Source organism: Bos javanicus, chromosome 3 (assembly GCF_032452875.1).
Source record: "Bos javanicus breed banteng chromosome 3, ARS-OSU_banteng_1.0, whole genome shotgun sequence".
NCBI lineage: Eukaryota > Metazoa > Chordata > Mammalia > Artiodactyla > Bovidae > Bos > Bos javanicus.
Window position 1 is genome coordinate 1281534 of NC_083870.1, and position 27109 is coordinate 1308642.

At 47.9% G+C, this 27109-nt stretch overlaps 1 protein-coding gene across 3 annotated transcripts in view; it reads left to right on the forward strand.

Annotated features, from left to right (window-relative positions):
• Positions 1–18537, forward strand: part of CD247 (CD247 molecule) — an 83757-nt gene extending 65220 nt beyond the window's left edge. The window contains exons 2-8 of one of the 3 annotated variants that reach the window (XM_061399449.1): positions 11756–11859; positions 13025–13081; positions 13646–13726; positions 14273–14305; positions 15043–15099; positions 16642–16683; positions 17375–18537. In XM_061399449.1, coding sequence (XP_061255433.1) covers positions 11756–11859; positions 13025–13081; positions 13646–13726; positions 14273–14305; positions 15043–15099; positions 16642–16683; positions 17375–17440 — 440 coding nt within the window. In that variant the 3' untranslated portion in view covers positions 17441–18537. Of the gene's footprint in view, positions 1–11755; positions 11860–13024; positions 13082–13645; positions 13727–14269; positions 14306–15042; positions 15100–16641; positions 16684–17374 lie in introns of all 3 variants that reach the window. The other 2 variants (XM_061399444.1, XM_061399459.1) reach the window with 2 other exon arrangements.
• The last annotated feature ends 8572 nt before the right edge of the window (positions 18538–27109 follow it).

Below are 27109 nucleotides of genomic sequence, written 5' to 3' on the forward strand. Positions count from 1 at the left end.
GTCTGGGAGAAGCTAAGCTTGGTAGGCAGACCTCATCCTGCCACTTGCCCCCAACCTACCACCGTGTAGCCAAAGGAGCCTAGCACAGGGCCTATAGCAGTGGACCAAGCATGGCCCCAGGCTCAGGGAGCTCCTTGGCTGGAGGGGCTATCAGTCAAGCAGATAGATATATAGGTTTTTGCTACGGATGGTGTGCAAGCCGGGAAAAGTTAGCCTCAATTGCCTGGAGTCAGTAGGAGCCTTCCCAGAGGTCAGATGAGGGCTTCAAAGATGGCCTCTCTGGCTCCCTTCCGTCTGATGGTCTCCCTGGGGTTATTCTGGTAGCGTACCTCCTGATGCCTAGAAATCTGCTTGGCTTCTTAGGTGCCTGATTCCCGGGGGCAGTGGCTTGAGTGGAGCGGGGCAGTGGGTCAGAGCTGCTTTCACCTGCTGGCTTGGTGCTTGTGTCAAGGATAGGGCAAAGAGGAACCTGAGTATGAAGGTATCTCTTTTCTGCAGCACTGATAATAATAACAGCAACTATAATTGTGCTGTGGACTTTCCTGGTAGTTTAGAGGGTAAAGTGTCTGCCTGCAATGTGGGAGACCCAGGTTTGATTCCTGGGTCAGGAAGATCCCCTGGAGAAGGAAATGACATTCCACTCCAGTACTCTTGCCTGGAAAATCCCATGGACGGAGGAGCCTGGTAGGCTACAGTCTATGGGGTCGCAAAGAGTTGGACACGACTGAGCGACTTCACTTTCACTTATGACTGTGCTATCCATCAGGAGTAATCGTTTTTATGTTTATGCATAAAGGTATTAAAATTTCCTAAAATACCATTAGAGTGAACGTTTCTGTATATTTGAATTACTTCCAAACCCCAGTAAGTCATCACCAGAAATGTATTGAGCCACAGTCAAGTTCAAGGTGCTTTGCTAGATGGACAAGTCTGTATCCCTCCCTCCACTTTCTGCTTGCCTAGAACTGTGCTGCGAAAACATGGACTTATTTAAGGGTTCATGTCATTTGTTTTTGTTGGGTTAACATTATAAGTGTAATATATTATCACAAAGTTTCAAAGAACCTAAAAGGGTGCAAAGTAGAAAATAAGTAAAATTTTCCCAAACTCTCCCTCAACTCCTTCCTCTCCAGAGTTACTGTGAATAATGTATTTTGTGTATCCAGCAATCCAAATATATAGGAAGGTAGGTAGGTAGGTAGATAGATAGATATAGATACTTTTTTATTGTGGTAAATTATAAGTCATATAAAGTTACCATTTAACCATTTTTTAAGAGTACGATTCAGTGGTATGAAGTACATTCATAATGTTGTCTACCATCACCACTATCTGTTTCTAGAATTTTTTTTTTACTGTCATAAATTTTTAATTTTTTAAAATTGCAGACTTAACAGTAAAATAATTAACAATACACTATTTTTGGTGGGTAGTTCTATGAGCTGTAAGATTTGGATAGATTCACATAACCATGACCACAAACATGATACAGAGCAATTTCCCTCCCCATCTCCCATATGGATATTAGAGTTTTATATATTCAGGACTCAATCCTCTTTCATACGTGTGATTCAAGAATATTTTCTCCTGGTCAGTGGTTTCTTCTCAAACAAAGAGAGTATACTTAACAAATTGTGTACAAAACTTGTACACCAAAAAGGATAAGCCGTGTTTACAGAAGCTAAAGAGTCCTAAAAGGAGAGATTTATCATAATCACGAATGTTTCCAGAACTTGTTCATCATCCTAAACATAAACCATCCAGATACGTTTTTATGTATAAGTATACATGTGCAGAAGGCAATGGCACCCCACTCCAGTACTTTCGCCTGGAAAACCCCATGGACGGAGGAGCCTGGTGGGCTGCAATCCATGGGGTCACACAGAGTCAGACACAACTGAGCGACTTCACTTTCACTTTTCACTTTCATGCATTGGAGGAGGAAATGGCAATCCACTCCAGTGTTCTTGCCTGGAGAATCCCAGGGACGGGGGAGTCTGGCGGGCTGCCGTCTATGGGGTCGCACAGAGTCGGACACGACTGAAGCGACTTAGCAGTAGCAGCATATATGTGTATCTGGGCTTCCAAGGTGGCTCACTGATAAGAATCTGCTTGCCAATGCAGGAGACGCAGGGGCAGAGGGTTAGATCCCTGGGTCGGGAAGATCCCCTAGAGGAGGAAATGACAACCCCCTCCAGTATTCTTACCTGGAGAATCCCTTGGACAGAGAAGTCTGGCGGGCCACAGTGCAGAGGTTTGCAAAGAGTCGGACGTGACTGAGTGACTGATCATGCGCACACATATGCAGGCTACGTAATATGCCTTTTCTTGTTCATACATAAATATCATATACATCATTCCAGAGCTTGCTTTTTAATCTAAGTATCTTGAAGATCTTTCCATAGCAGCACATACAGAACTGTCTGTTGTGTTTGTTTATTTGAACTGCTTTACATAAATATACCGAGATTTATTTATCTGGTTTCCAGCTGGTCGACATTTACATTGTTTGTCTTCTTCTATGTCTTTTTGTTTTGCTCCTGCAGATAATGATGTAATAAATATCAATAAATGTAAAAATGTGCTAATATCTCTGCATACTGTGAGGGTTTATCTGCAGACTAACAGAATAAATTAAAGTCTCAAAGAAATGGCAAAATCCCACCCGGAATTTTTACATGAGGGTTTTGTTCTAGAGCAGATTTCTTTTAAATGGTGCTAATGTTTAAGAGCATACTGTGAGGGCTGTGGGCTGTGTGTGAAAGAACAAAGGCCTGGCAAGACCTGGCCTCTCCTCCAGGCTTCCTCCTGGCCCTGCAACATGCACCACGGGACCTCAGGAGTCACTTCACCTCCCTGACCTTCAGACTCTATCTGCAAAGTGGAGCAAGTAAGATCTGTCCAGCTTACAGTTCATGGGGTTGCAAAAGGGTCGGATATGACTTAGCGACTAAACAATAGCAGTAAAACATGTAGATATATATACACATATACACAGATACTGCACTTTCTGTGTGTATGTGTATATATATATACATGTGCATATAACTTGTTTATAACTGCCTGGCGCAGAGTAAGTGCTGTCCACTAAAATGAGATACTTGTCTGCTGGCCTTGAGGGGCCACTGGGAAGGTGTAATAAATGGAGAGAGCTGAAATGTGGATTCTGCTTACCAAGGGCGGTCACGATCTGTCATTGCTTTCCTCCCAGAGCGCTGATGAGCACGGGCGCCGTCTCCCTCGGCTGTCCTCAGCGTCCCATGCGTCTCTCTTGGTGGGAAGATCTGTTTACTTTCTCGCCTCCCTGCATGACGGTGAAGCCATTTATTTGTGTTTTTGCTTGCTCCTCACTGCCTAGCACCATGCCTGCATCTCCTAATAGCAATGGCCTATCGTGGTGTTTTGAGTACCTACTATGTGTCAGGCACTGTGCTAGGTTCTTGCTTACGTGCAATATGCTCCCTCCTTACAGTTTCTCAGAAGTCAGAAATTATGCTGGCTGCCTACCTCCAATACACTCACATTCTGAGGTACTGGGAGTTAGGACATATGAATTTTGAGGGTGTTCATTGGAAGGACTGATGTTGAAGCTGAAGCTCCAATACTTTGGCCACCTGATGAGAAGAGCTGACTCATTTGAAAAGACCCCGATTCTGGGAAAGATTGGGGGCAGGAGGAGAAGGGGACGACAGAGGATGAGATGGTTGGATGGCATCACCAACTCGATGGACATGGGTTTGGGTGGACTCTGGGAGTTGGTGATGGACAGGGAGGCCTGGCGTGCTGCGATTCATGGGGTCGCAAAGAGTCGGACACGACTTAGTGACTGAACTGAACTGAATTCAGCCCTTAACGGAAACAAAGTTGGTCTGACGGTTAAGAATCCACCTGCCAATGCAGGGGACATTTTTTCAATGTCTGGTTCCGGAAGATTTCATGTACCGCAGGACAACTAAGCCCGAGCACCACCACCGCTGAGCCCATGTGCCACATCTGCTGGAGCCTGTGTACCTTGGAGCCTGTGCTCTGCAGCAAGAGAAGCCACTGCAACGAGAAGCCTGCATGCTGCAATTAGCCCCCGCTCACCACCAGAGAAAGCCCACAGAGCGACGGAGACCCAGCACAGCCAACAACACAAAAGTAAATACAATTTAAACTAGAGCTGGATTACTGATCAACTATACTCCAATAGAAAAGAAAATTTTTAAAAATTATCTGGTACTAATCAATGATGTACGTCAAGTTGGTTAGGATGTTCCCAAATGGATCAGCCTCTCTAGGCGCTGGCCAGTGTGGGCGCTGGTCTCACATTTCATAGTAGGCCAGCTATAGCTGTTAATCCCGTAGGCCTTTCAGCCCTCTGCCTTCTCAAAGAAAGAAGGCCATTTGTGAAGTTAGGATGTCACCTACTGGATCCTCTGAAAAAGAAGGTCTCCAAAGCCTGGTGAGGATCCTTTCTCCCCATCCCTGAAGACCAGTAAGTCGTCCAAGGGTAATACCAACTGGTGGTTAGGACTCTGGACCACATGGTGTCTGGATTATGGATTCAGATAGATCTAGGTTTAACCCTGGCTCTAGACCGCAGGCAAGTTATTAAACATCTCTGAGTCTCAGTTTCCCCAGCTGTAAAGTCATCAAATGGGAAAACTCACACGTGCTTCCTAGCACAAAAGTGGTTATAGCTATCATCCTGTGAGTCTAGCCTAGGTTTTCCCTGCTGCAGTGAAAGTTAGTTGCTCAATGAAAGAGCCACTCCCCGGAGGGGGAGGTCTGGATGCCTGAGGTGCTGCGGTGGACGGGCTGGGCATCACACCCAGCACAGGCACCCCATGACTGCTGCCACTGCCTTCCTGAACACACATGACTTCCTGTTTTCTAAATTCTTAGCCTGCAATGTCATCCCCAGTTGCATCTGAGTCTGGAGGTGCAGCTGGGCAGCAGCCAGACCCTGAGCTCAAGGTTGGAGTGGCAAAAGGAGTTGAGGAGGCTTGGGAGCTGTCTGCTCCTACCTGAACTGTAGGCTAGTAGAATCAATACCATTAGGTCCTACGTACTGAGAGCTCACCAGCCCATCCCACTTACCTCACACACCCTGGGAGGTAGCTATGATTATCCCATATTCATACAGCTAGTTAAACAGCAGAGCCAGGATTCAGACTCAAGTCGTCTGCCTTCAGAGGCTTTGTTCTTGCTGCGATGTTAAAGTGCTTCTTATTAAGGGGATGGGTGGTGAGCTTTCTGTCACCTGAGATATTCAAGCAGAGGCTGGGGGTATCAGAGAAGAAATTCTTATAAAAGGTGGGAAGCTCTCTAGAGGAGAAAACTCCAGAAGCATCCAGATAGAGTGGAGAGACTTTGCATCAGATAAAACTTGGGAACTCTTTAGCTGAGTGATCTTTCTGAGACTCAATTTCCTCGTCTGAATAGAAGCGGCATCATTCTTCCCGTATTATACAGAGTTGTTCTGAGGATTAAACCAGATAACTCAAGGGCTAAGCTGAACACAGTGCACATGTAAGTTAGCTTGTCACCATCTGGTGAAGCCAGGAGTTCTCAGGCTGTCCACCCACTATTGAGCTCCTGCTGTACACCAGGCATTTTCCATATATGCATTGTCTGGTTTTATCCTCATATACACTGAAAGAGGGGTCGCTCCATCTTGAGGTGGGGAAACTGCCCAGGTTTTTTTTGGCATGAAGGAGTGGGGAGCCCTGGTCTACTCCTGCTGCTGCTTGTACCTTCAGAGCCTTTATCATGGTGGAGAAGTTCACCTGAGACCCTGGATTCAGCACGCGCCACCAGACAGGGCACTTCCCCACACACTGGTACCTCATTTCATTTGCATAACTCCCCTGTGAAGTCAGACTTAATAAACCCCTTTTGCAGATAGAGAAATTGAAGCTCAGCGTGGTTAAGAAAGCTGTCCCAAACCACAAAGCTAGTAAGAAGCAGATTCAGAATTTAAATCTTAGGCTTTCTGGCTCTAAGGCTCATGTTCTTTCCTCTTAAGTGGCCTCGTATGTGCTAGGTGAGGAGGGGAAATAAGCAAGTGAAATCAAAAGGCATTATCTGTGCTTTCCAGGCCTTGTTGGGGAGGGAGACACAATGTGAAAAGTTCACAAGCTGCTGTGACTAAGTGTCAAAAGACAGCAAACAGTAACAGCTGTGAATTCAGAGCTTAGTGAAAGTTCTATGTCCTGCAGCCAAAGGTGAGGTGCATCTAAGGCAGAGAGGTTAGACGAGTACCTGGAATCGGGGACTCAGTATCCCATCCAGCTCGGCTCTAACCTGCAGGTGTCGTCAGGAAAAGTACTCTACTCCTCTGGTCTCAGTCTATCAATGAGTGAATTGCATCTAGCAATAGCCTCTTGCTCACCTTCTGGGCTCTCATGAGAATCAAACTTGATCAGGTACAGGAAGTCATTTTAAAAGTGCATGTTGGGATTCAAATGGGAAGTATCCTTGCCAATTGGATGTGATGGAGTTTGACAGATGCCCTGCTTATAAAAGGATTTGCTGGAGGGGGAGATGGGCATCAGTGTGTGTCTGTAGATTTGGGCTACAGAAGGACCAGGTTAATAAGTCCTGTTCAGTCTGTTTAGGAAAGCCCATAGTCTGCCTGGGAGACAGACAAACAACACAATTCAAATACATCTCGTCCAGAAAAACCAGACTCTAGTGCCTCCAGGCTGCCTCTGGGGACCCAGAATCTTTCTGTTAATGGTCAGTGCCATGAAACTTCCACACTCTGGGCCTTTATGAAGATGACCAAAGGGTGTATAGAGATGGCCGAGCTCACTTTCACTAATAAGACTCATACCATTTTTAGATGAAACATGTGGAGAGACACACCTCTCTGCTGTAGGTGCACCTCACCTTTGGTTGCAGGACACAGAGCTTTTGCCTAGCTCTGAATTCACAGCTCTTACTGTTTGCTGGCTTTTGAAACTTAGTCACAGCAGCTTGTGAACATTTCACATTGTGTCTCCCTCCCCAACAAGGCCTGGTTCGCCTGGAGCCTCCTCTGGACCTCTGGAGGTCCCATGGGGCCTGTTCCAGGCATCCGATCATGCAGGAGCCTACAAATAGGCAAAGAGTTTATCTGGAATCTTTATTTTGTTGTCATTGTTGGTTGGGGTCTTGAGTACTGCAGTTCAGGAGACGCAGATTCAGGTAACCCTGAAAGAGTGTTCCAAGGAAGAGAAAGCATCTGGGGTTTATGAAGACAAAAAGCCACGAAGCTGTTAAGAGTTGCCTGCTGAGAACTGTGGTTGGCTCTAACATGAGGTGGAAAATATTTGTCCTTAAGGAATCACAAGTTGTTTTGGAGTGTGGGTTCCATAAGTAGATAGATCGTCATGAGTTATTTTAAGGTAAGGGTCTAGTAAGTATCTTGAATTTCTGGCAGGTATTCTGGGTGACATCACTGGGTCAAAAGATCAGATTCCACACAGGCTGAGATGTTCACAAGTCATGCTTTCTTAATGGTTTCCTGGCTCAGTTTTAGAGAGCTCTTTTAGCAAAGCTCATGCAATTTTTATTTTCATTTCACGCGTGCTACCTGGCAGGAAGACTCCAGTTTATCATGCTGTGGCCCACTTCTCCAGTGCCTACCGGATGGACGACAAAGGGAGGCTGGGCAACACCTAGAATCCAGGCTCCCAGTTCAGGCTGACCCTGACCATCTGGACCTGCACCAAGTTTGTGATGAGGGTTGGAGTGAGCCTGTGGGCAGGCAATCTCATGGTGGTGAACAACCGCAGGTCACAGACTGGGTCCCCCTTGCTCCCTGTGTTCTAATCCCAGATCCACTGCAGGAAGTACTTGAAGGTTCAGGGTCAGCTCTTCTGAAGCTCCAGGCTTCCTTTTTGCCAGGTTGTGTTTTGCCCTGGAGCAACTGGAATGACCTAAATAACTGCTCTGTCTCAGCCTGACCACCTTGGGTGAGGCCTGATCCTGGAGCGCCTATAGGATAACAGCAGCCTAGCAGCACTCAGACGGGTCCTAGCCCAGCTGGGCTTTTGTCCCCTGCTTGTCATGTGTCCATCCAGAAGTGGGGGTCCAGAGAGGCTGGCCCTGTGCCCTGGGACCTGGATACAGTGGATTGGGGTTGGGGAACTGGGAAGAATCCTCCTGACTTCCCAGATTTGCTGAGTCTGCCTTGTGCAGGGGATCAGAGTGGTTTGCGGAGGCCCAGATTGGAGGGGAAAGGATCACGGGGTCAGATTCTACCCCCAGCTTTCACTTTGCAGCTCAGCTGGGAGCATTGCTCTTTTGCTCTGCAAATAGGGTGAGATTCTTTTTCACCAGGTCACTATCATGTCTTGGCCTGTGCTAAGAGGATACTGGGTTCTAGGAGGTTCTGTCTTCATTTTCCTCAGCACCACTTTTCTGATATGAAGGTAGCACCTTCTGAATGGGAAATCACATGACTGCTCAGAATGCATCCTCCCATCAAGTGCTCTTTGGTTTAATTGGTGTCGCCTCAACATGCTCTGGTTACCTGTGCAGTTGTGAACACCCAGAAGTTAGGCAGATCAGCGTCCCTAATCCTATCTGGTTTAAAAGTTATTGACATGATTTGACCCTTTCTCCCTCAAATAAATATATTGGTGGTGATTTGGGAAAAAACAAATCATGGTGATAACAATAGCTGATATATGGAGCACTTATTATTAATACATGCCAGGCATTAATTATTTTATTGAGATAATTAAGCCTCACCATTACCTAATGAGACAGTTAATATTATTATCCTGTGTTATGGATGAGGAAACTGAGGCTTAGAGAAGTTCAATAATACACTGTTGAGAAGTACACAAAAATTGCAGTGCACATAAAAGACTGAGGCTTTGCTTTTGTTTTTTTGTCTCTTTTTGGCAGTGAAATTTATACTTGTGGTAGGGCATAGCTGTATTGCTGAGAAAAGCTGTGCCTGAGGGACACTGCAGCTCTGAATCTCGGCTCTGCTGTGCGCTGGCCCATGCTCACGCCTAGTCCCTACCCCAGACAATTAAATGAGAACCTGGGGTCAGAGTGGACCCCAGGCTGATTCTAACATGCAACCAGGATTGAGAATGAGAACCCTTAATCAGTATCTGGGTACTTGTGTAAATTCTGGGGTTCTCTTGGGTGCTGTGGATCTGGGGCAGAGGATGGGAAGCGTGAAATAACACAGGTTCTCCTGTTGTTTAGGAAAACAGCCACCAAATAACCCCACTGAATACCTCTCTTAGGGACTGAATGTGGTGGGGACAGAAACAAGATGCTCAGGGAAGGAGGAAAACGGGTCTCTCCCTTGGGGATGGGGAGGCAGGGAAGGAGCCAGAACCTAGGACTGTCTATGGCTCCTGTCTTTGAGTTGTCAACTTGGAAAGCTGCCTGCTGTTCAAGGGGAGCCCCTCCAACCTGGGTGTGGCCTCAAGAGCTAAGACATAAGCCCTAAAAGAGCAGGGACTCAGAAGACCCTACTCAAATGCTAGACATGTTATCCTTATGGAGGAAATTTACAAAAACACCTCCCAGTACATTCTCTCATTTGAGTCTCACCACACCCTTAAGGTAGACAGGATGACCCACCATTTTACAGATGGAGAAACTGAGGCCCAGAGAGGTGAGGTGACTTGCCCAAAACCACATAGCTACTTAGTGGCAGAGGAAGGGTTATTGATAGAACCCACCTGCTACCCAGTCCAGGGTTCTTTCTATTTCAATATCCCCTACATCAAGCAGATGCCCAATAAATATTTAATTAACCACACAACTGAATTAGGCCCTGGGTCCCTTCAAGGAACTTTCTGGATTATCACTGCCTTCCTCAGTCCCATTCTCCTAGCATGGTCACAGTTGGACTCGGCGGAGGGAAGTTTTCTACCCCGGGGTGTGTGCGGCGATTAATATCCTTTTTTTGACCAAACTACACACAGCACGTTTGTCTTTGGTCATAAAATCATGCTGCTGATCAAAAAGAAAGAAAAAAAAGAAATGTGGTCCTATTACTTATCTCTGGGGAGGGGCCAAATCCTCTCCCCCACTGCACTGGCTCTGCACAACACCAAGAAATATTTCTCCTTATTTGTTCTAAATTTACTGTCCAGTAATTCTTCTGTTCTCATTTTATGTGACAGGCAACTAAGCGATTTTCTCCCAACCCTTTTTCTGAATCTCAACCACCCAAATAAATCTCCGCTGACACCCCTCCAGTCCTAAAAGGAAAAACAAATTACCCCAGCTAGGGTGGAGTGGCCACCAAACGTGGCCTTTGCTGGGGGCTGGCTTGTCTCCTTACAGGCCTTCAGTGTGTGTGGTGTGTGTGTGTGATCAGTCCTGTCTGAATCTGTGTGACCCCATGGACTGCAGCTGGCCAGGTTCCTCTGTCCATGGGATTTTCCATGCAAGAACACTGGAGTGGCCTTCAGATCCCCTACTTCAGACTTGACTCAGACAGACAAAACGGTTTCTGAGCAAGGACTATGGGACGTTTACAAAGAAATCAGTGCCTGGGTGGGGGTGGAGCGTCCCGAGTTAGGGAAGGAGTCAAAGGGTTGAGAACAGAAGGATTCAAGAGGGCTGGGGGTGGGGACTAGGGTGCAGCCCTGACTCACCTGCTCCCAGGGCTTGTGGCAGAAGCCAAAACATTGCTCCTGCAAGAGGGAGGGCAGGGCTGGGCCCAGGAGGTCGGGGACGGAGGGGGGAGGAGGGGGGATATGCCACCTGGGCTCTCCTGGCCTGCCTCTTACTTGCTGAATGCTCCTGGCTAAATCCGAAGTTCTCCCTGCCTGTGTCCACCTGGCGCTGTTGGGAGGGACTGACAAGTTATTACATCAAATCGGTGTTTAGCACGAAGTAAACACTAAAGAAATGTTATAGTTTTCACCCTGGTCAACAGAACAGGCAGCTGAAATAGGGTAAATAACTTGCCCCAAATCACAGAACTAATGAGGAGGAGGCCTTCAAGTCCATGTTATCCGCTCCCTTACGGGGAGCCTGGTGGGCTGCCGTCTGTGGGGTCGCACCGAGTCGGACACGACTGAAGCGACTTAGCGGCAGCAGCAGCAGCAGCAGTCCCGAGGTAGTCCTGCAGGCGTCCATTAGAGGGCGCCCTCGGCCCGGGAGAGATTGCGGCCGCGGGACTGCGGCTTCCGTGATACCAGGCAGGGGGTGGAGTTAGACGCCTACTACACTCCGTTTTACACTTGAGTTGCTGCATACATACCTGGCAGGGAGAACAGTCTAGGCTAAATCCGTGTCTCCTCTCTCACAGTGCAGTGAGCTTTCAAAAAATGCTTTTCTTGTTTAACCAGAATGTTTACTGTACCTCCTTCCCCGACCCCATTGTACTTTAGTTTGCGTGGTACATACTGTGAGGGGTCCCTTGGCAATTTGGGGTGGCTTCCAGATTACGAGGTTCACACGGGGCTCGCACCTATCTGGGCTCCCATGCTGGAAGGCAACAGCACAGGGTGTTTTCCTGCACGATATGCACAATGGACAATTTCCCCTCCCCCACTTAGTTTTTGCCTCCTTCCTGTCTTCCAGGCTTTGTGGCCCTGCCAGGTGCCAGGTCCACTGCTGGGGCAGGCTAGGTTTCCCCGGAGGTTGGTCCAAGGTGGGAGAGAGGTTGTGGTCAAATGGGGTATGGAGAATGCAGCCAGCCTTCATCATGATTTCCTTGACCTGTCATGGTACTTGCCTCGCTCAAGCAGACATGTTCCTTCACCTGGACCTGGCTAATCAATTTCATCTCTTGACACAGCGGCACAGAGCTTCGGTCTGCTCGATCCTAAACTCTGCTACCTGTTGGATGGGATCCTCTTCATCTACGGCGTTATTGTCACTGCCCTGTTTCTGAGAGCAAAGGTTGGTGCCCCTGGCCTCTGCGGGGAGGGCATGGACTCCCCAACTTGGTGGATGTTCAGAGGGCCTTGGTCTTAGAAAGTCTCAAGCATGAGTGGTTGGTATCCACGGGTAAAGCAGAGACCAACCAAATGTGCACACTGGGTGGGCTGGAGAGGTGGGGGGTGATGTTTTGCTTAGCCGGACAAGAGTGGGAGGCTGAGTGTACAATTGATTGTACGCTGGTGCTGGAGTTTTAGTGAGGAGTCATACAGATATGTGAACATTTAGGCATCTCAAGGGAGAGGTTCTGCTAGGAAAGGGGGTTATGCTTCAGTGAAGAGCAGGGAGGTGGGGGCCTGCAGCCACTTTCCAGACCCTGCTGTCCAACTGCAGACCCAGGCTTGGCCAGCCTTTTCTCTTCAAACCCGTTTTTCATCCGTACGTGGGAAGGTTAACCCAGAGCATCGGTTTTCACCTAGGGCCCTGCAGGTCCTGCAGTACTTGGAGGCGCTGGGGCTGGGGCTGGGGGTGGCCGTGGCGTGGGCAAAGGGAGAGGAAACCTCGGTCGTTAGGACTTTTGTGCCTTAACCTATATATATATATTTGGATTTTGGACTTTAGCAAAACATTTTATTATAAGAAACAGTGTCTTACTTTCTTAAGTTTGAGAAACGCTGCCCTAGATCATCTGCCAGGTGGTTCCCAATGTTCTGAATCTGCAAGAGCCTGCAGTTTCAGCTAAGGGGCATGAACTGGAAACAGAGCGAGGCCAGGTGCCTGGGCCAGGCCCTCAGAACACAGTGCCACACGGACACAGTGTACCCGGATGCCGGGGTCAAGATGGAGGTGGGACCTCTCAACTAGTCCTCCGACTCCCTGGGAGGAAGCGGCCGGGAGAAAAGCCCAAAACGCAGTGGGCGCGGCCCGGGAGGCCGGCGCTTCTGCGCATGCGCGAGGGCCCGGGCCCGGGAGCGGAAACCGGGGTGGGTGCTGGGGCACCTGCGGTGACTGCGCTTGACCCCTGCGAGGAGGAAAGACAGTTGGGCTCAGAAATGAAGCTTTCACGCCCCGGGGTCCCGCAGGGGCCCAGCCCCAGCAGACAGGGCGCACGCCGTTTGCAGTGGAAAAGCGGAGCGAGGCTGCTCGCGCAGAAAGTAAAGCGCTTTCTCTCTTCTTCCCCATCCAGTTCAGCAGGAGTGCCAACGCCCCCGCCTACCAGCAGGGCCAGAACCCGGTCTACAACGTAAGTCCGCCTCTCCCGGAGAGCCTAGCCTAGAAGAGCACGCCTCTCCTGGGGCGTGGGGGAAACAGCGGCCAGGGGCTCGGCTGTGGGCCTGGTCCGCGGCTATCAGCTTTACAGGGTTAAAACCTCTCTGGGACTCAGTTTCCTAACTCGTAAAACGGGGATAGTCACCTTGCCTGCTTCGTGGAGGTGCTGGGAGGATGCGGCTCCCTGGCGGTGTGCTGCGCGACAAGCGCCCACTTAGGTCAGTGCCTGCTCCAAGCGAGCCCCCGCCCGGCAGCAGTTTCACGGACCAGAGGGATGGGGGGTGGAGAAGGAAAGTGCAGATCTTCCCTGCGGTGGAGAAGCGATTTCACTCCCTCCGTGCAATGGGACTTTGATTGAATAGATCATGCATCCCTCCCCCACCCCCCCTCCCAGTAATATGTTCTCTGAGAGGCTTTCTGAGATGATTGTGTGCTCCCTGCTGCTTTGTGAGCTATCACTCGTAAAGAACTCCCTGGCCTACCTGCCCCATCCTCCTGAGCTTTCCTTTCTCATCTGACTCATTTCTGCCTCTTCTAGGAGCTGAATGTCGGCCGAAGAGAGGAGTATGCGGTCCTGGATAGGAGAGGGGGCTTCGACCCCGAGAAGGGGGGGAAACCGGTAGGGCCTTTTTGTGTTTGCATGTGTGTGTGTGAGTGCGAGTGTGTGTGCGGGCTCAGCCAGGCAGTTGGAAGAGGGCTCCTTGGGGCCAGCGCGCTCTTCACAATGCTGGACTTTGAGGTGCGAGGCCTGGCCAGGCGGACCCTTGGCCACCACCCCGTCCTCCGCCGCCGCCCGGGGCTCCTTTCTGCCTCACACGGGCCTTCACAGCATGAATGTGGCAACGCTAATACCAGACTCTCAGCAGCTCTGCCTTTTCAGCTGTAGACTCCACACCCTGTGGGAAAGGGAGCAGCTGGAGGAGGCCCGAGGTGGGGTCTTAAGAGCAGAGCTCAGCTTGGGTGTGAGAGCACATCTGTATGCATCAGGGAGCAGGAGGCCATGAAGGCCCGGGGCGGCTAAGCTGACTGTAGGAGCGCAGGGAGGACGCGGGCTGAGGAGGCGCCCACAGCTGTGTGGAAGGGGCAGAGGGAGGGTGTCTCAGCTCTCCTGGCCTGGATTCCTGTTTCTCCCTTGCTAACTTCTTCCCCTTCTCTCTCCCAGCAGAGGAAGAAGAACCCCAACGAAGTCGTGTATAATGTGAGTAGAGGAGGTGGCATATTTTTCTTTGGAAATTTGGGGGGTAGGGCTGGAGAAGGGCTCTAGACAAAGGTTTGGCTCCTCGCTCTGCGGTCTTTGCCTGACTTGACTCTCACTTCCCCGGGCCGAATGACGCCTCACCGGCTTGCTGGCTGCAGTGGCTGCTTGTAGGAAGCCCCCTCGGCCTGCCTTCCCTCTTGGCCCCTGTGCCTGCTGCTGGAGTTCCCGTATCAGCCTGGTTGGGACCTAGCAGGGACAGTGAGGTCAAGCTGGGCAAGCCCCTGGGAGGGACTCCTGTTCCTAGGAGCCAGAGTAGTCCCTAAGTTTCACCTCTTGTTGAAAACCTCACCATCCTGGGTGTTGATCAGTGTGTGGGGGACCACTGCAGGGGGTAACCTACTGTAAAGAGAGCTACTTCTTCCTATGGTGTTGGCTATGTAAAGAGACAACTAATCTTGGGGCCTTCGCGTGAGCTCTTGCATTGTCCAACATGTGTGTCCTTTGGCTAGGACTCCACGTCTTATCTCAGGCTCTAAGCTGAGCTCAGCTCAATGCAAAGGGCTGGCAGCTCAGAGGTTTCCAAAGGGCTGGGGAAGAGGGTGGGGTTGGAGCTGATTGTTGGAGCCTTGAATATAGAACCCCGCCCAACTTGGGAATCTAGAGGTTTCCTTTTGCAGGGGAGTCCACAGCTTTCTATGTTGGTTGGTAAAACCAGTGTCTCGTGTCCTCTTCTTCAGGAGCTAAGAAAAGACAAGATGGCGGAGGCCTACAGTGAGATCGGCATGAAGAGTGACGTGAGTGTTGTGCTCTCTTGGTTCCCCAGGCTTGGGAGGTGTGGGGGGTGTTCCCAGAGCCCATCCCTTCCTCCTGGCACCTGCAAAAGCCCATGGGATGGCCACCAGAGGCAAAGGCTAATCCAGCTGTGTCATCTCTTGATAGTATGTAAGGTACTCAGACGGGACTGATGCTCTTTAGGATTAAAAATCAAGTTAAATTCTAAATGGCCTATGCTTTTCAAAAAAGGGTAAAATCTGTCACCATTAATAATAGTCAAGTGATTAATGTGTATCAAAGTATGTTTAGCACTTGAGATGGTGGGGCCCTTGTTCATAAACGATTAAGAATTTCCAGATGGTGAGCGCAGAGCACTGACCCTTCTAAGTTTGATCCCTCTGTAACTGCATATGTAGCATGCCTACGAAGCTGGCCTGGCTTGTGCTTTACCAGGCAGATGGTCTCATTTAACGCCCACAATAACCTGATGAGACATGTGTGCCCTTCCAGGCACAAGAGGTTCAGTAACTTATCCAGGGTCACGTAGCTGGTGATGGGGAGCCAGAATCTGAACAGACTCTACAGCTGGAGCTTGTACCCATGACATAGTTGAGTATAAATGACTAGATGAGAATTTTTAAAAAATTTATTTCATTGACATATAGTTGATTTAGTGTTGTGTTAAAGTGATTTGGTGATTATATACATCCTTTTTCATATTCTTTTCCATTACGGTTTATCACCAGGATACTGAATATATTTCCCTGTACTATATAGTGGGATCATATAATTTATCCATTTTATCAATAATAGTTTGCATCTGCTAAACCCACACTCCCAGTCTATCCTTCCCCCTACCCTCTTGGCAACCATAAGTCTGCTCTATAAGTCTGTGAGTCTGTTTTGAAAATAAATTCATTTGTATAATCTTTTTAGATTCCATATGTAAGTAATATCATATGGTTTTTGTCTTTGCCTGGCTTAGTTTGATAATCTCTGGGTCCATCCATTTGCTGCAAACGGCATTATATATACAGTAATATTCTGTCATATATATGTACCACATCTTCTTTATCCATTCATCTTTTGATGAACATTTAGGTTGCTCCCCTGTTTGGCCTGTTGTAAATAGTGCCGCAGTGAACACTGGGGTGCATGTATCCTTTTGAATTGTAGTTTTCCAAGATCATATGGTAATCCTACTTCTAGTTTTTTGAGGAACCTCCATAGTGATTTTGTTAGCCAAGAATTTTGAGAGCTGCAGGGAGGCCTGATTATTCTAAGCAGTGGGCACTGTGGCCAGCATCCATGCAGCCCAGATCCAAGAATATGATGAGGTTCTGCGCCGGGCAGAGCAAACCTGGGCCTCACAGAGCCTGGCTTCACCTTACTCTGCGGAGGCCAAGGTCTAACCAGTGACCTGAGGGCCTTTCTCTCCCTGGGCAGGGCTGCTGGCCAGGAGATGGTCAGCTCTCTCTGGGGCCCTCCAAGTTGGACCCTTGAGCAGGAAGGCTGCTGCCAACTGTCTGACTTTTTAGCCTTTTCTTGTCTCATTCCCACAGAACCAGCGGCGAAGAGGCAAGGGGCATGATGGTCTTTACCAGGTAAGTGCAGCTGGTGGTGCCTCTGGTCTACACTGCCGGTCCTGCTTCCCAGGATGGCATCATCTAACCAGGACCATGGTCAGGCTCCCTTGTGTTTCTTGTTGGCAGTGCCAGCCCTTCAACAGCTGAACTTGGCAAGCCAAGGGCACCTATTCAGGCCTGTAGTGACTGCTCTGCCAGTCAGTCCCTGAGGCAGGGTTGGGATTCAGCCTTTCAAGCACATCACTTGACTCTAAGGAAGAGGCAGTGGGAGCCCTGGGGGAACAGGGCAGGGCAGACAAGTGGCAGTCGCCCAGAGGCTGTGTGGTCTTGAGTAAAGGACACCGAACAAGCCATTTCCTGCCTCTTTCTCCACTGCTCTGGGCCCTTGCAGAAGCCTTGCTCTGCCTCATCCTCACACCTAATAGGGTGGGTGAGAAGACTGAAGTAAACAAATCAAGAAAAATAACTTTAAATAGAAAGTGTTGTAGTTGGGCGCTTAGGTTTGCAAATCAGTGTGAACTGTGCACACTGAGCACAGCTAGCTTTCTCTAAACATGGAGCCCCCAGCTGTGGCAGCGGGGCAGCTCTTGGGCTGCCGAGCTGGCGGGGGGCGCAGGCCAGGTTGCAGCAGACGCCTGCTGGCCTCCGGCCGGCCCACGCGCACACAGGGCTTCTGACCTCCTCCTCTTTTCTCATTTGTTTTTCCCAGGGACTCAGCACAGCCACCAAGGACACCTATGACGCCCTCCACATGCAAGCCTTGCCCCCTCGCTAACAGCTCCTGGAGTTTCAGCACTCACAGGCCAGACCTGTAGACGCCCAGATTGTTAAAGATACAGGATAAAGCATTTACAACCTAGTTCACTCACATTTCTCCACCACCCACGTATTTCTCTTTATGAATGGGATGCTTCAAGTTGGTCATACATTTGGTCATACCCAGTTCCAAACTCACACAGAATTTTGTCCTTGGACGCCGTGAGAGTGTGCATCCCCATGTGCTTCCTGAAGAGTCCACTGTGAACGCGGCATGTTCTGAGGTTTTCTGGTTTCCTGGGGACTGGGCAGGCCCTACTCCCTGCAGCTCCAGGCTCTTACCTGGGAGTCGGGCCTCCTCCTTCTCAAACACAACTGAATTCAGGGTGTTTTGTAAAGTCCCCAGAGAAACCACAAATGTTAGTGCATGTCCTAACAGCCTGTACTGTTCTGTCCGTTTTTGAGTAGCTTTGTTCCTGCTGTAAATTTGGCTTCAGTTGTTACCCTACCCCCTAATTTCAAGGTAACTGGTGATTGGGCCCAGAAGCGGGCAGAGGGGAAGGTGGGGTAGGTAGCGGTAGGTACTGGTAGGTCAGGGAAGGGAGCAGGGGAGCCAGAGGCCTGGGGAGGGGCATGAAGGAGCCCTCCTGCAATCAAGTGTACATTCCCCATGGCAGAACTTGTATGCCAGGGCCTCTTTTGGGACCGAGAGATGAGAAAGCCTAGCCTTGCCCTCGAGCAGCCCATACTCTCACAGGGAAGCGAGCTGTGAAGAGTCTGGGGTGGAAGAACATAGCGGTGTCATTGCAGATGGTGAACGAGGTGAGCCGGCAGCGAGAGAAGCAAGACCACATTCTTTGCAGCCACTTGCTCACCTCATGGAATGAGACAAACCCATCATGGGGAAGGCCTTGAAGGACGACTTGGTATAGCTTGAACCTAGAAAGATCCCAAAGGACAGTGGCATCACAAAAAGAGCCTCAGCTGACTTGTTGGAACAGGGCTGTGTAATACAAGGGCACATGGCCATGGATGGAAACCCACTCTGCTCGGTCTTAATTTATACTGGTTTGCTAGAGCCTTACTCTTTTGCATAATAAATACCTTTAGTGAAAATGCTTTACTGTGAGCTTCATTTAGACAGTCAAGCCTATAATGGTCATCTAGTCATCAAGGAATCACCTGCTGCCCCTGCAGTGGGGGCAGGACTGCTGATTCTTGGGAGAGAACAGGATGGTTCCCCGGAACATGCAGGAGAGCAGGATGCATCCAGTGGCCCAGCCCGGGGCTGTGCCTGGGGCAACACGGTGTCAGGATGGGCACGGCCTTCTGTGGGAGGTGATAGGAGAGCCCTGGGTGCAGGGCTCACAGCATGGAGCAGCGGGGTGCAGGCGGGAGAACCAGAGAGAGGCCAGCCGAGGATCCAGGTGTCAGGAAGAGAGAGGGTGTTGGGGGTCATGAACAGCCGCCAGTGCCACAGCACAGAACCTGTCTATAAGGTATGGGGAAAGGACAAAAAAACATTTTGGGGGTCAGATTCTGCCCCCAAAAGTGACCCTGTCCCCAGCAGTATTTTGTCTTAACTGTAGTGGCTGTTTATAAGGCCCTAACTCAGTAAGCCTTCCCAGATGGCTCAGTGGGGATCTGCCCGCCAGCGCAGGAGACATTGGAAGATGCCGTGGAGAATAAGATGGCAGCCCACTCCATCCAGTGTTCTTGCCTGGGAAATCCCATGGCCAGAGGAGCCTGGTGCGCCGTAGTCCGTGGGGTCTCAAGAGTTGGATGTGACATAGCAACTAAAAGAACTCATGAAGCCACCAATTAATACTGGGTAGATTTTCAAAGGACATTGAAATGCAAGGCCATGGCTATTAAAAGCCCCTGAGCATTTGGGATTCCGACAGGAGTGACGTGCCTCTGCCAGGCAACTCACAGAGGCATTCGGTCTGTACCCTGGCCTCAGAGGGGAATTGAGTTCCACCCACCAGGTATTCACTAGCACGTTCCTCTTCTGTACCTAGCACTTTGCAAGCTACCAAGAAGGCTAGAGAAGCATCATCACAGACTTAGGGACTTAAAATTTTGTCACTGGATTTCATCCACACCATGTAAAGAACTCTGCATCATGCTAGTGTTGTGATCCACATGGGACCCTCAGGCAGAAGCAGGGATGAGTGGCCGCTGATGAAAGGGTGTAGACAGAGCTCACCAAGGTACAGAAGCTGTGGAAGGGTTTGTGGAAGGAAAAGATCTCTGAGGTGGAACAGAATGGCTGAAAACTCAACCCTAATTCTGTAACCTGGTCATGGGGCAAATAATACCATGTTGTTTTAGTTGCTCGTCCACTGACTGCAGTTCATAAAGACAAGTGACAGCTCTTTTTTGGCTGCTGCTGCTTCATCATCTTATCGGGCATCTTAAAAACTGAAGTTAGCTTCCCTCTGTTAGTCAACATGAATAAGCCTCAACCTCATACCTAGTTTTAAGGTCAGCTAAGTTTCATATAGGCTGTGTATGACCCATATGGCTGGCCTGAAAATAAGAATTTGACCTAATTCTGTCAAGATTTTGACTCAAGAAGTAGGAGGAAAGCTGGCTGTAAGCTATGGGTGCAGGAGCTTGCCCAGGGTGGCTGGGGTATAGGACTCACTGGACTTTGTGCAAGACAACTACACGGAGGCCAGTGGGAGAGGATGGGGTGGATGAACTGGCAGGACAAAGCGTCAGATCAAGATGAGAGTGGCCCTAGTCGTCAGAGAAAAGGCTGCAGTAAGAGAACTCACATCCTTTCATGAGGAATTCGCTTGGCAGATAACCCTGGAGTGGCTTAGAACATAAGCTTTTTACAAAGAACCACAGGGAAACAGGTGGAAATCAGTGCTTATCCTCAGATCTGCACGTGACAAATGGGTTTTGCTTTCTGAAGTCCTTTTCATGCTTCTGAGCCTGCTGCTGTCTCTACCAAATAGCTGACTTATATTAAAATTGTTTTAAGAAAATAACTTTACAAACTGAAAAGCAAGGTATAAATATGAGACAGGGTGGACTGGGAAAGAGTGAGGCATTCTTTAACATAGGGGAGAAAAGAGCCAGTATTTGTCTTCCATTTGGGCTCCTTTCGGGGCAGCAAGCATACCTTGAGGCCATAGTGCAAGCTCTCTTTCAATCTCTGACTCCTCATTTAAGGGGATGCACAGATTCAGTTCATACACACTAGTTAAAGAGGACACCTCCCAAAGCTTGTTAACAGGCTGAAGTTCCCTCTCTCTGGGAAATTCATTTTGAGATTCCAATTTTCCTTTTTAGGCAGTCAACTAATTGCATTAAGACACTAAATGTTGGCTATAAGAAGCCAGAGGGAGCTAAGTTGTGACCCATCACACAGGAGAAGGAGAGGCCAAATTCAGGATTACCGCCCTTCAGAGGACACCAGAGAATGAGTGTTCAGGACCCAGCAAGAAATGCTAGAGGCACGTGGCAGTTTAAACAATCAATTTGGAAGAAGTCAAGTTCAATGCCAGTTCTGAAGTCAAATACACAGTGAGAGGGCAGTTTTGAAGATTTCTCTCACAGGTCAATCAAGGGCTTGTGTGTTTGATCACACAAAGTCCTCAGGCCTGAAAGAGACCACTGCCTCCAGACTCAGGGTCCCGGAAAACCATTAGGGCCTGGGGAGGGAGCATGGTGGTGGCCACAGGGCCCCATGGAGCAGAAGGGGAAGTGTGCAAGAGGCGGGTGAGGGTGGGGGAGGAGCCAGCGTGCTTACAGGGACCCTGGGGCTCCTGAGAGCACCTGCTGGAAAAAAGAAGTTGGAAGGCTTAGGGGAGTAGTGTGGGAATACGTGAAGCATCCAGAATACCAACACGACAACTTCAGAGAAACTCAAACAATATGAAAACACTTGGAAAATGGTTTAATGATGTTTTACAACAGAAATGAACTGTACAGTTACAGTAAGTTTAATATATATAAAAAATTACAGCAGACAAATGCATCTACACAAAATCTACCATTTCATTCTGATTCACTGTCACCTACACAAGCTTTCCCAAGCCTATAGAGCCCCTGCAGGCAGCCTCAGGAAGGGGATCCTATAAAGGGCACTTTTAAAGAGACAGCACCGCTCATGTTCCCCACCACCTCCTCAGGCCTCAGGAGGTACCAGCTAATTCCCCCAAAAGTGAAGTTGCTTGTGTTTCGGGTTTTCAAAACCAAGAAAAAGTGTTTCCCAAGGGCCCAGACAATGAGGTCCTGAACTCCAAGTTATCAGTTGATTCTTATGAAATATTCCTATCAGAGGGGAAATGGCTAACTAGGTATGCTGGGACAGTGAGGCTATACGATAGCCACCCAGACTGTAGTTATCTAAGCAGAAATGTAGAAGGACTCCCAATAAACTACTTATGAACTGTCACTGCCTCATTAAAGTTGCTGGACAATTTTGGAAAAAAATCATTTACACCACATCTTAAGTTTCCACAAAAGAGAACTCAAACTCACATTTTAAAGTTAAGTACATAAAACAAAAAGTTTGGGGAGACCAAGGAGTCAATTTCCCCTTGTATTCCTCCCTTGACAACAGTGGAAAAACACCCCTGAATCAATATTAAAAAAAAAAAAAAGGCAAGAAAAGAGAAAGGTGGTAAAGTTAAGATATTTAAAGACAGAGAGAAAGAAAACAGCTTTAGAAAAACATGATCACTGTCTTCTTAAAACAAAATGGAATCCCAGTTGGGATTGGTAATCAGCAAATATTCAATCCAAATTGAACCCAGTGGAAGTTTATTACTGAATATTATGTACACTCAGAACTTTTTTGTTTTCTTTTTTATTATGAACACCTAGGCAGTGAAAACTGTTATGTTAATACATACAGAGACACACCCCAAACATACAAAAATACTATTATTCAAACTACTAAGAATAGGACAGTTATTTTCATGCTATGACTTTAAGAGCATTACACTGAAACAAGAAATGACTTTTTTTTTTAATATCCCAGAAATATACCAAAATATACATCTAAGCTTTGGAATTACTGAGGTTAGACTAATGCAAGTGCTGGGTAATCGTACTTAATACACAAGTCTAAGGTTCTGCAGGAAAGAAATTATCTTTGGTATCTGCATCAGGCTAATATTATTAACATTTGGATTTTGCTTTGGGATAGAGCTTGTATGACCCTAAAACCAAATCCCCCCCTTCCCCAATCAACTGAGATTAAAAAGATCCATGTAAAAAGTTCCTTCATTTGCAACCCCCCACCCCCCAAGTTAAAAAGTCACAGGCATCTACCTAGCACAAAAGGTTGTGAAATACACTGCATAGTCGCACAGTGGTGCTGCAAAAGGAAACAAGTTACAATGAGGAGAAATGGAAAGCTCGATAATCGTTCTGCATGTTTTCTCACAAACAGGACAGCCACTTCCAAGCAGTTCCAGTAAAGGAAAAGAGAGAAAAGGCTCAGAAGGGCAACTTGGCGTGTATTCACCCGCCAGCACCGCCCCAGAGGTTAAAGCACCCAGCAGAGCAGCCAATCCTGCACCAGTGTCTTCAATTTCCCCCACTCTGTGGAGTCCATGGGTGCCCAGCAGCACCCCCAACCATCCTAGTCCCTCTGCTAAACCCCCGTGGTGACCACGACTGTTGTAGGGGTGGATCACCGTGGTAACTATAGGGTGTGTTATCATGGTGATGGGCTTCAGTCCACTGTTTTGGAAAATCTGAAATGCCAATTTATTCCATGGCATGTTCACAAGCTGGCAAGAGTCAAGGCTACTGAGCATCTGCCTCTGTAAACCTGGAACGTGGAAAACAGACCCCCTGCCCTTCCAATACCGTCAGAGGCCCCACCTCCCCGCCCTGGCCCCCTCCTCTTAAATGCCAGGACGCCACAGACTGGATTGATGCTGAAGACTTCCCTTTTCTTTGGTTTTTTTGTTTGTTTTGAGTTTATACAATCATTAGAAAATCTTTGGTTTTGGCTGGAAATTTTAAAAATGAAGCAAAACAACACAAAGAAACCACCCTCCCCTGGCTTATAGCAGCAGTAGTAAGACCTGGCAAAGCTTTTTTTTTTCAACATCGGGGGTGGGAATTGAAGGTTGGGAACTACATTCAAAGAAAAGGTGAAGGGCTGGAGATGCAGCTTCTAGACAGCCCAATGGATATAAGATTGTCAAATAATAATAATAATATTAATAATAATAAAAACTTAAATATTTGGATTTTTTTTGGTCATGTCAAAGGAAAAAAGTGAAATGTATATGCAGCAGTCAGGTTAAAGGAGCCTTTGGTGTGTCTTCCCTTCCACCCAAAGTCCTGAAAATAAGCAGAACCCTGAGGCCTCACAGGGGAAGGGGATGACCTCTCCCTACCAGGGAGAAGGCAAGTACAGGAGGTGATGTGTGGCCAGCAGTCAGAGATGTGGTGGGGGCTGGGGGTGTGGGGAGGGCTGGCCAGCCCCTAAGGGCAGGGTGGCAGGGAACAGATGTTAAAGAGTCCTGGGAAGACCCCTTGCAACAAAAAGAAAGAGACGATTGCAATTTGCCCTCAGCTTGCAGTAGCTTTTAAAGCAGCAACGTTCAGAGGCTTTGGGAAGTCCCACCCTAGGCTACAGGTCCCATGATGCTATAGGCCAGAGTTCAACATTACTCAGAAGAGGGAGGGCAGACTTGGCAACTCTGTAGGGGTTAGAGAAAGTTAAAGCATGTTACTCAGTCACGAGTTAGAAATGAGGTATACAATAGCTCCTGGATTTGTGGTGGGCAGAAACCCCCCACACTTACTCACCTCGTTTCTGCTATCACCACAGCTGCAGGGACTGAACTACAGTCTAATGTAGGGGAGGGCATTTCCTTGGAATGAAACCTCCTGTGGACTGAGCAATGCACACAGGCCCCCTCAAGCAAAGGTAAGAAGCTGGAAGAAGTCGGTCTCTCCCTTTTACCCGCACTCAGGGGAGACACACTATTTACGCTCTCAAAAGCCAATGTTACAACAAAGTCTTAGGCTCTCTCCTTCTCCCACTCTGAACTGTTTGCAGTTTTAAACACAACCAGGCTGGTCCCCTCTCCTCTCAGAAAGTCTACGCCTTACGGAGAACGTGTAGGATCAGAACCAAAGACGTTCTGATTGTAGGCACCTCCAGCTGCCTACAACCACAGCCTTTCCTAACAGGACTGTCATTCTGCTTCTCAAAGTGCTTTCCCTTCCTGTGCTATTGTTCAGACTTAGAGACCCTTTGGGACCAGGTAGGAGCACAGAGTCTTCTCTCCCCAAAGAAGTGTTTGGATGTCTTATCCTGGAAACAACACTGTACCCAACTGTCTGCCTGCAGACTTCTTATATCACGCGAGAGAGCTCAATGTCACTGCCAAGTCACGAAAGAAGCCTTAAGCTGCTTTTGTGAGGTTGTAGCTGGCTCAAAACAATGATGAACAAGTAAACAAACCAAGCTCGGGGGAACTTTGCATCACACTTCAATGTTTTGCTTGCTTTTTTTTTATAGAAAATTAGTTTTGGGGTCTGAACCTTCTGACAGTGTCCTGGGTTTGAACTAGAAGGTGACCCTGGGTGGCGCGGTCCTGTACAGAATGGGCTGATTCAGGGTCAGAAAGGATCATTACGGGACCGGCCCTGCCCTGCCCACCCTCGGAGCTTCGCTTCCGCGACAGCGGAGGTCCGTCACGTATAGTCTGTCTTCCCACAACTGTTTCAAGTGATGTTATCTTTAATAGTCTTGTTACCTGCTTCCTGACCTATCTAGTACTTTGAAAAGTCACATAATATTAATATCACTTTTATATAATGCCAGAATAGGATTACTGGTAAAGCTGTCATAAAGTTCTGCAACCTGATCATTTTTTGATAGAATATGAAGAACAATAAATTTCTTTTCCCTCTCCCATTTTCTGTGTCTTATCAATAGTAAACCAAAACAATGAATTACTCAAGTCTCCAGAGCCCATACGTAGAAACATTCTGTAACAATACAGCTCTATGGAAGAATAAAAGAAGGTCTTTCAGGTCTTCATGTACTCTTGCTCTTAAAAATGCTTATTCTTTACGAGTGACAGAACAACTAAATAGCATCTGAACTCACACTGGTGGTACTTGTTCTCACTGTAAGTGTTGGATAAAGGGAAATAAAAGACTCCTACTCCTATCTTTTGCCACACTCTCTCTAAATTTCCCAGCAATTCCAAGAATATCACTGCCACACTGAGCAACTCTATGCATCTTTACAGAACCAGCAGAGTGAAACTAAATAAATCTCTTTCCCAAAGCTAGGATGACCAACAAGACTTCCTTCAAAAGTGGAGATTATAGAGGCGGAAGAAGAGAGGGGAGAGGAAAAGTAGAGAGACAAATGTAAAGCTTTTTCCAAATTTCAGCTTTTTCTCCTTATTTCTGCTGCTTGTGTGGAAAACATAAGAATAAACAATGCAGTGTCTTTGGTATCCAAACGGAACCCCACTTAGGTTCTGTGAGAAGGGTCACCTACTGAAAAATAGCCTTTCTGGACACAGAGTCTATATCTGAACTTGGGAAGCCAAGAAAGTCTGTCCCACAGTCTGGCCAGAAAGGGCTCTTAACTGTTCCTAAACCACATCATTTCTCATTCAAGACAGCCCACCAAGAACAATACTTTCGGCAGTCTCACTAACCGGTCTCTAAAGGTCACACCATCACACGTGTCGGGTGAGCTGGTTGGCTTTCAATTTCTTGATCTGGTTTTCTTCTGTTTGCATTTTTGGTCAAGACAGAATTCGCCTTTATATGAGAAAAGGAAGTGAGGTTTTAAACTGCTATGCTACCTGCACAACATTCAATAATGTGACAGAGGGTGACAAAAAAATGTTTTACTTTAATTTCCTAAGATGCATCAACCACTCATTTCTCTTTTCCTCTCCAAATTAAAGGGTGTTGTCTAATTCTGTCTCTATTTCTCAACTACATACCCCAACATTCACACATTAATCCTTCTCTTAAGCTCTTGCTACATGAGAGGTAATGAATCATCAGAAGAGCCTGGCAGGGTCTGGGGGGCCCAGGCAGCCATAGGAAGGGATGGAAATGCCTCGAGGACCCTGAACTGGATAACGAATGTGTAACCTGCAAGCCACCACACACTGCACTGCAGCCCAGACCTTAGAGAGGCCAAACCCCAAACCCGAACACAGGGATGATCAAGTTTCCTTTGGCAAGACAGAGATAAGGAAACACACACACACACACACACACACACGCAATGCAATGTTTTCCTTCTAACATAATCACCTTCTTCTCTTCCCCCCACCCCTCCCTAACCCTATAAACTGTAACCTATAAACAGGATCCCAAATACATATAGCATCAGTCATGTTTATCAATCATAATAAACATTAGTTCCACTAAATGCTACAGCTAGAATTATTTCCACTATTTATAAAGTTTTTCCTTTTTATTTATTTGGTTTTTAGTTTAAACCAGCTCTGTAACAATGCTAAGCTATGCTGAGGTATTTTATGAAGGTGCCAGAAGCTAGCTGTTACCCACCAGCATTATCCTCACGGATTAAGGTATCACCATTCAAAGTGAAAAGGAAGAGAGGAAAGGAGATCCAGATTACAGAATAACATAAAATCCACGAATGTTTACTGCTTTAAGCAAAGGCTGAGTGTAGAAGAGCCTACACATGGAACTG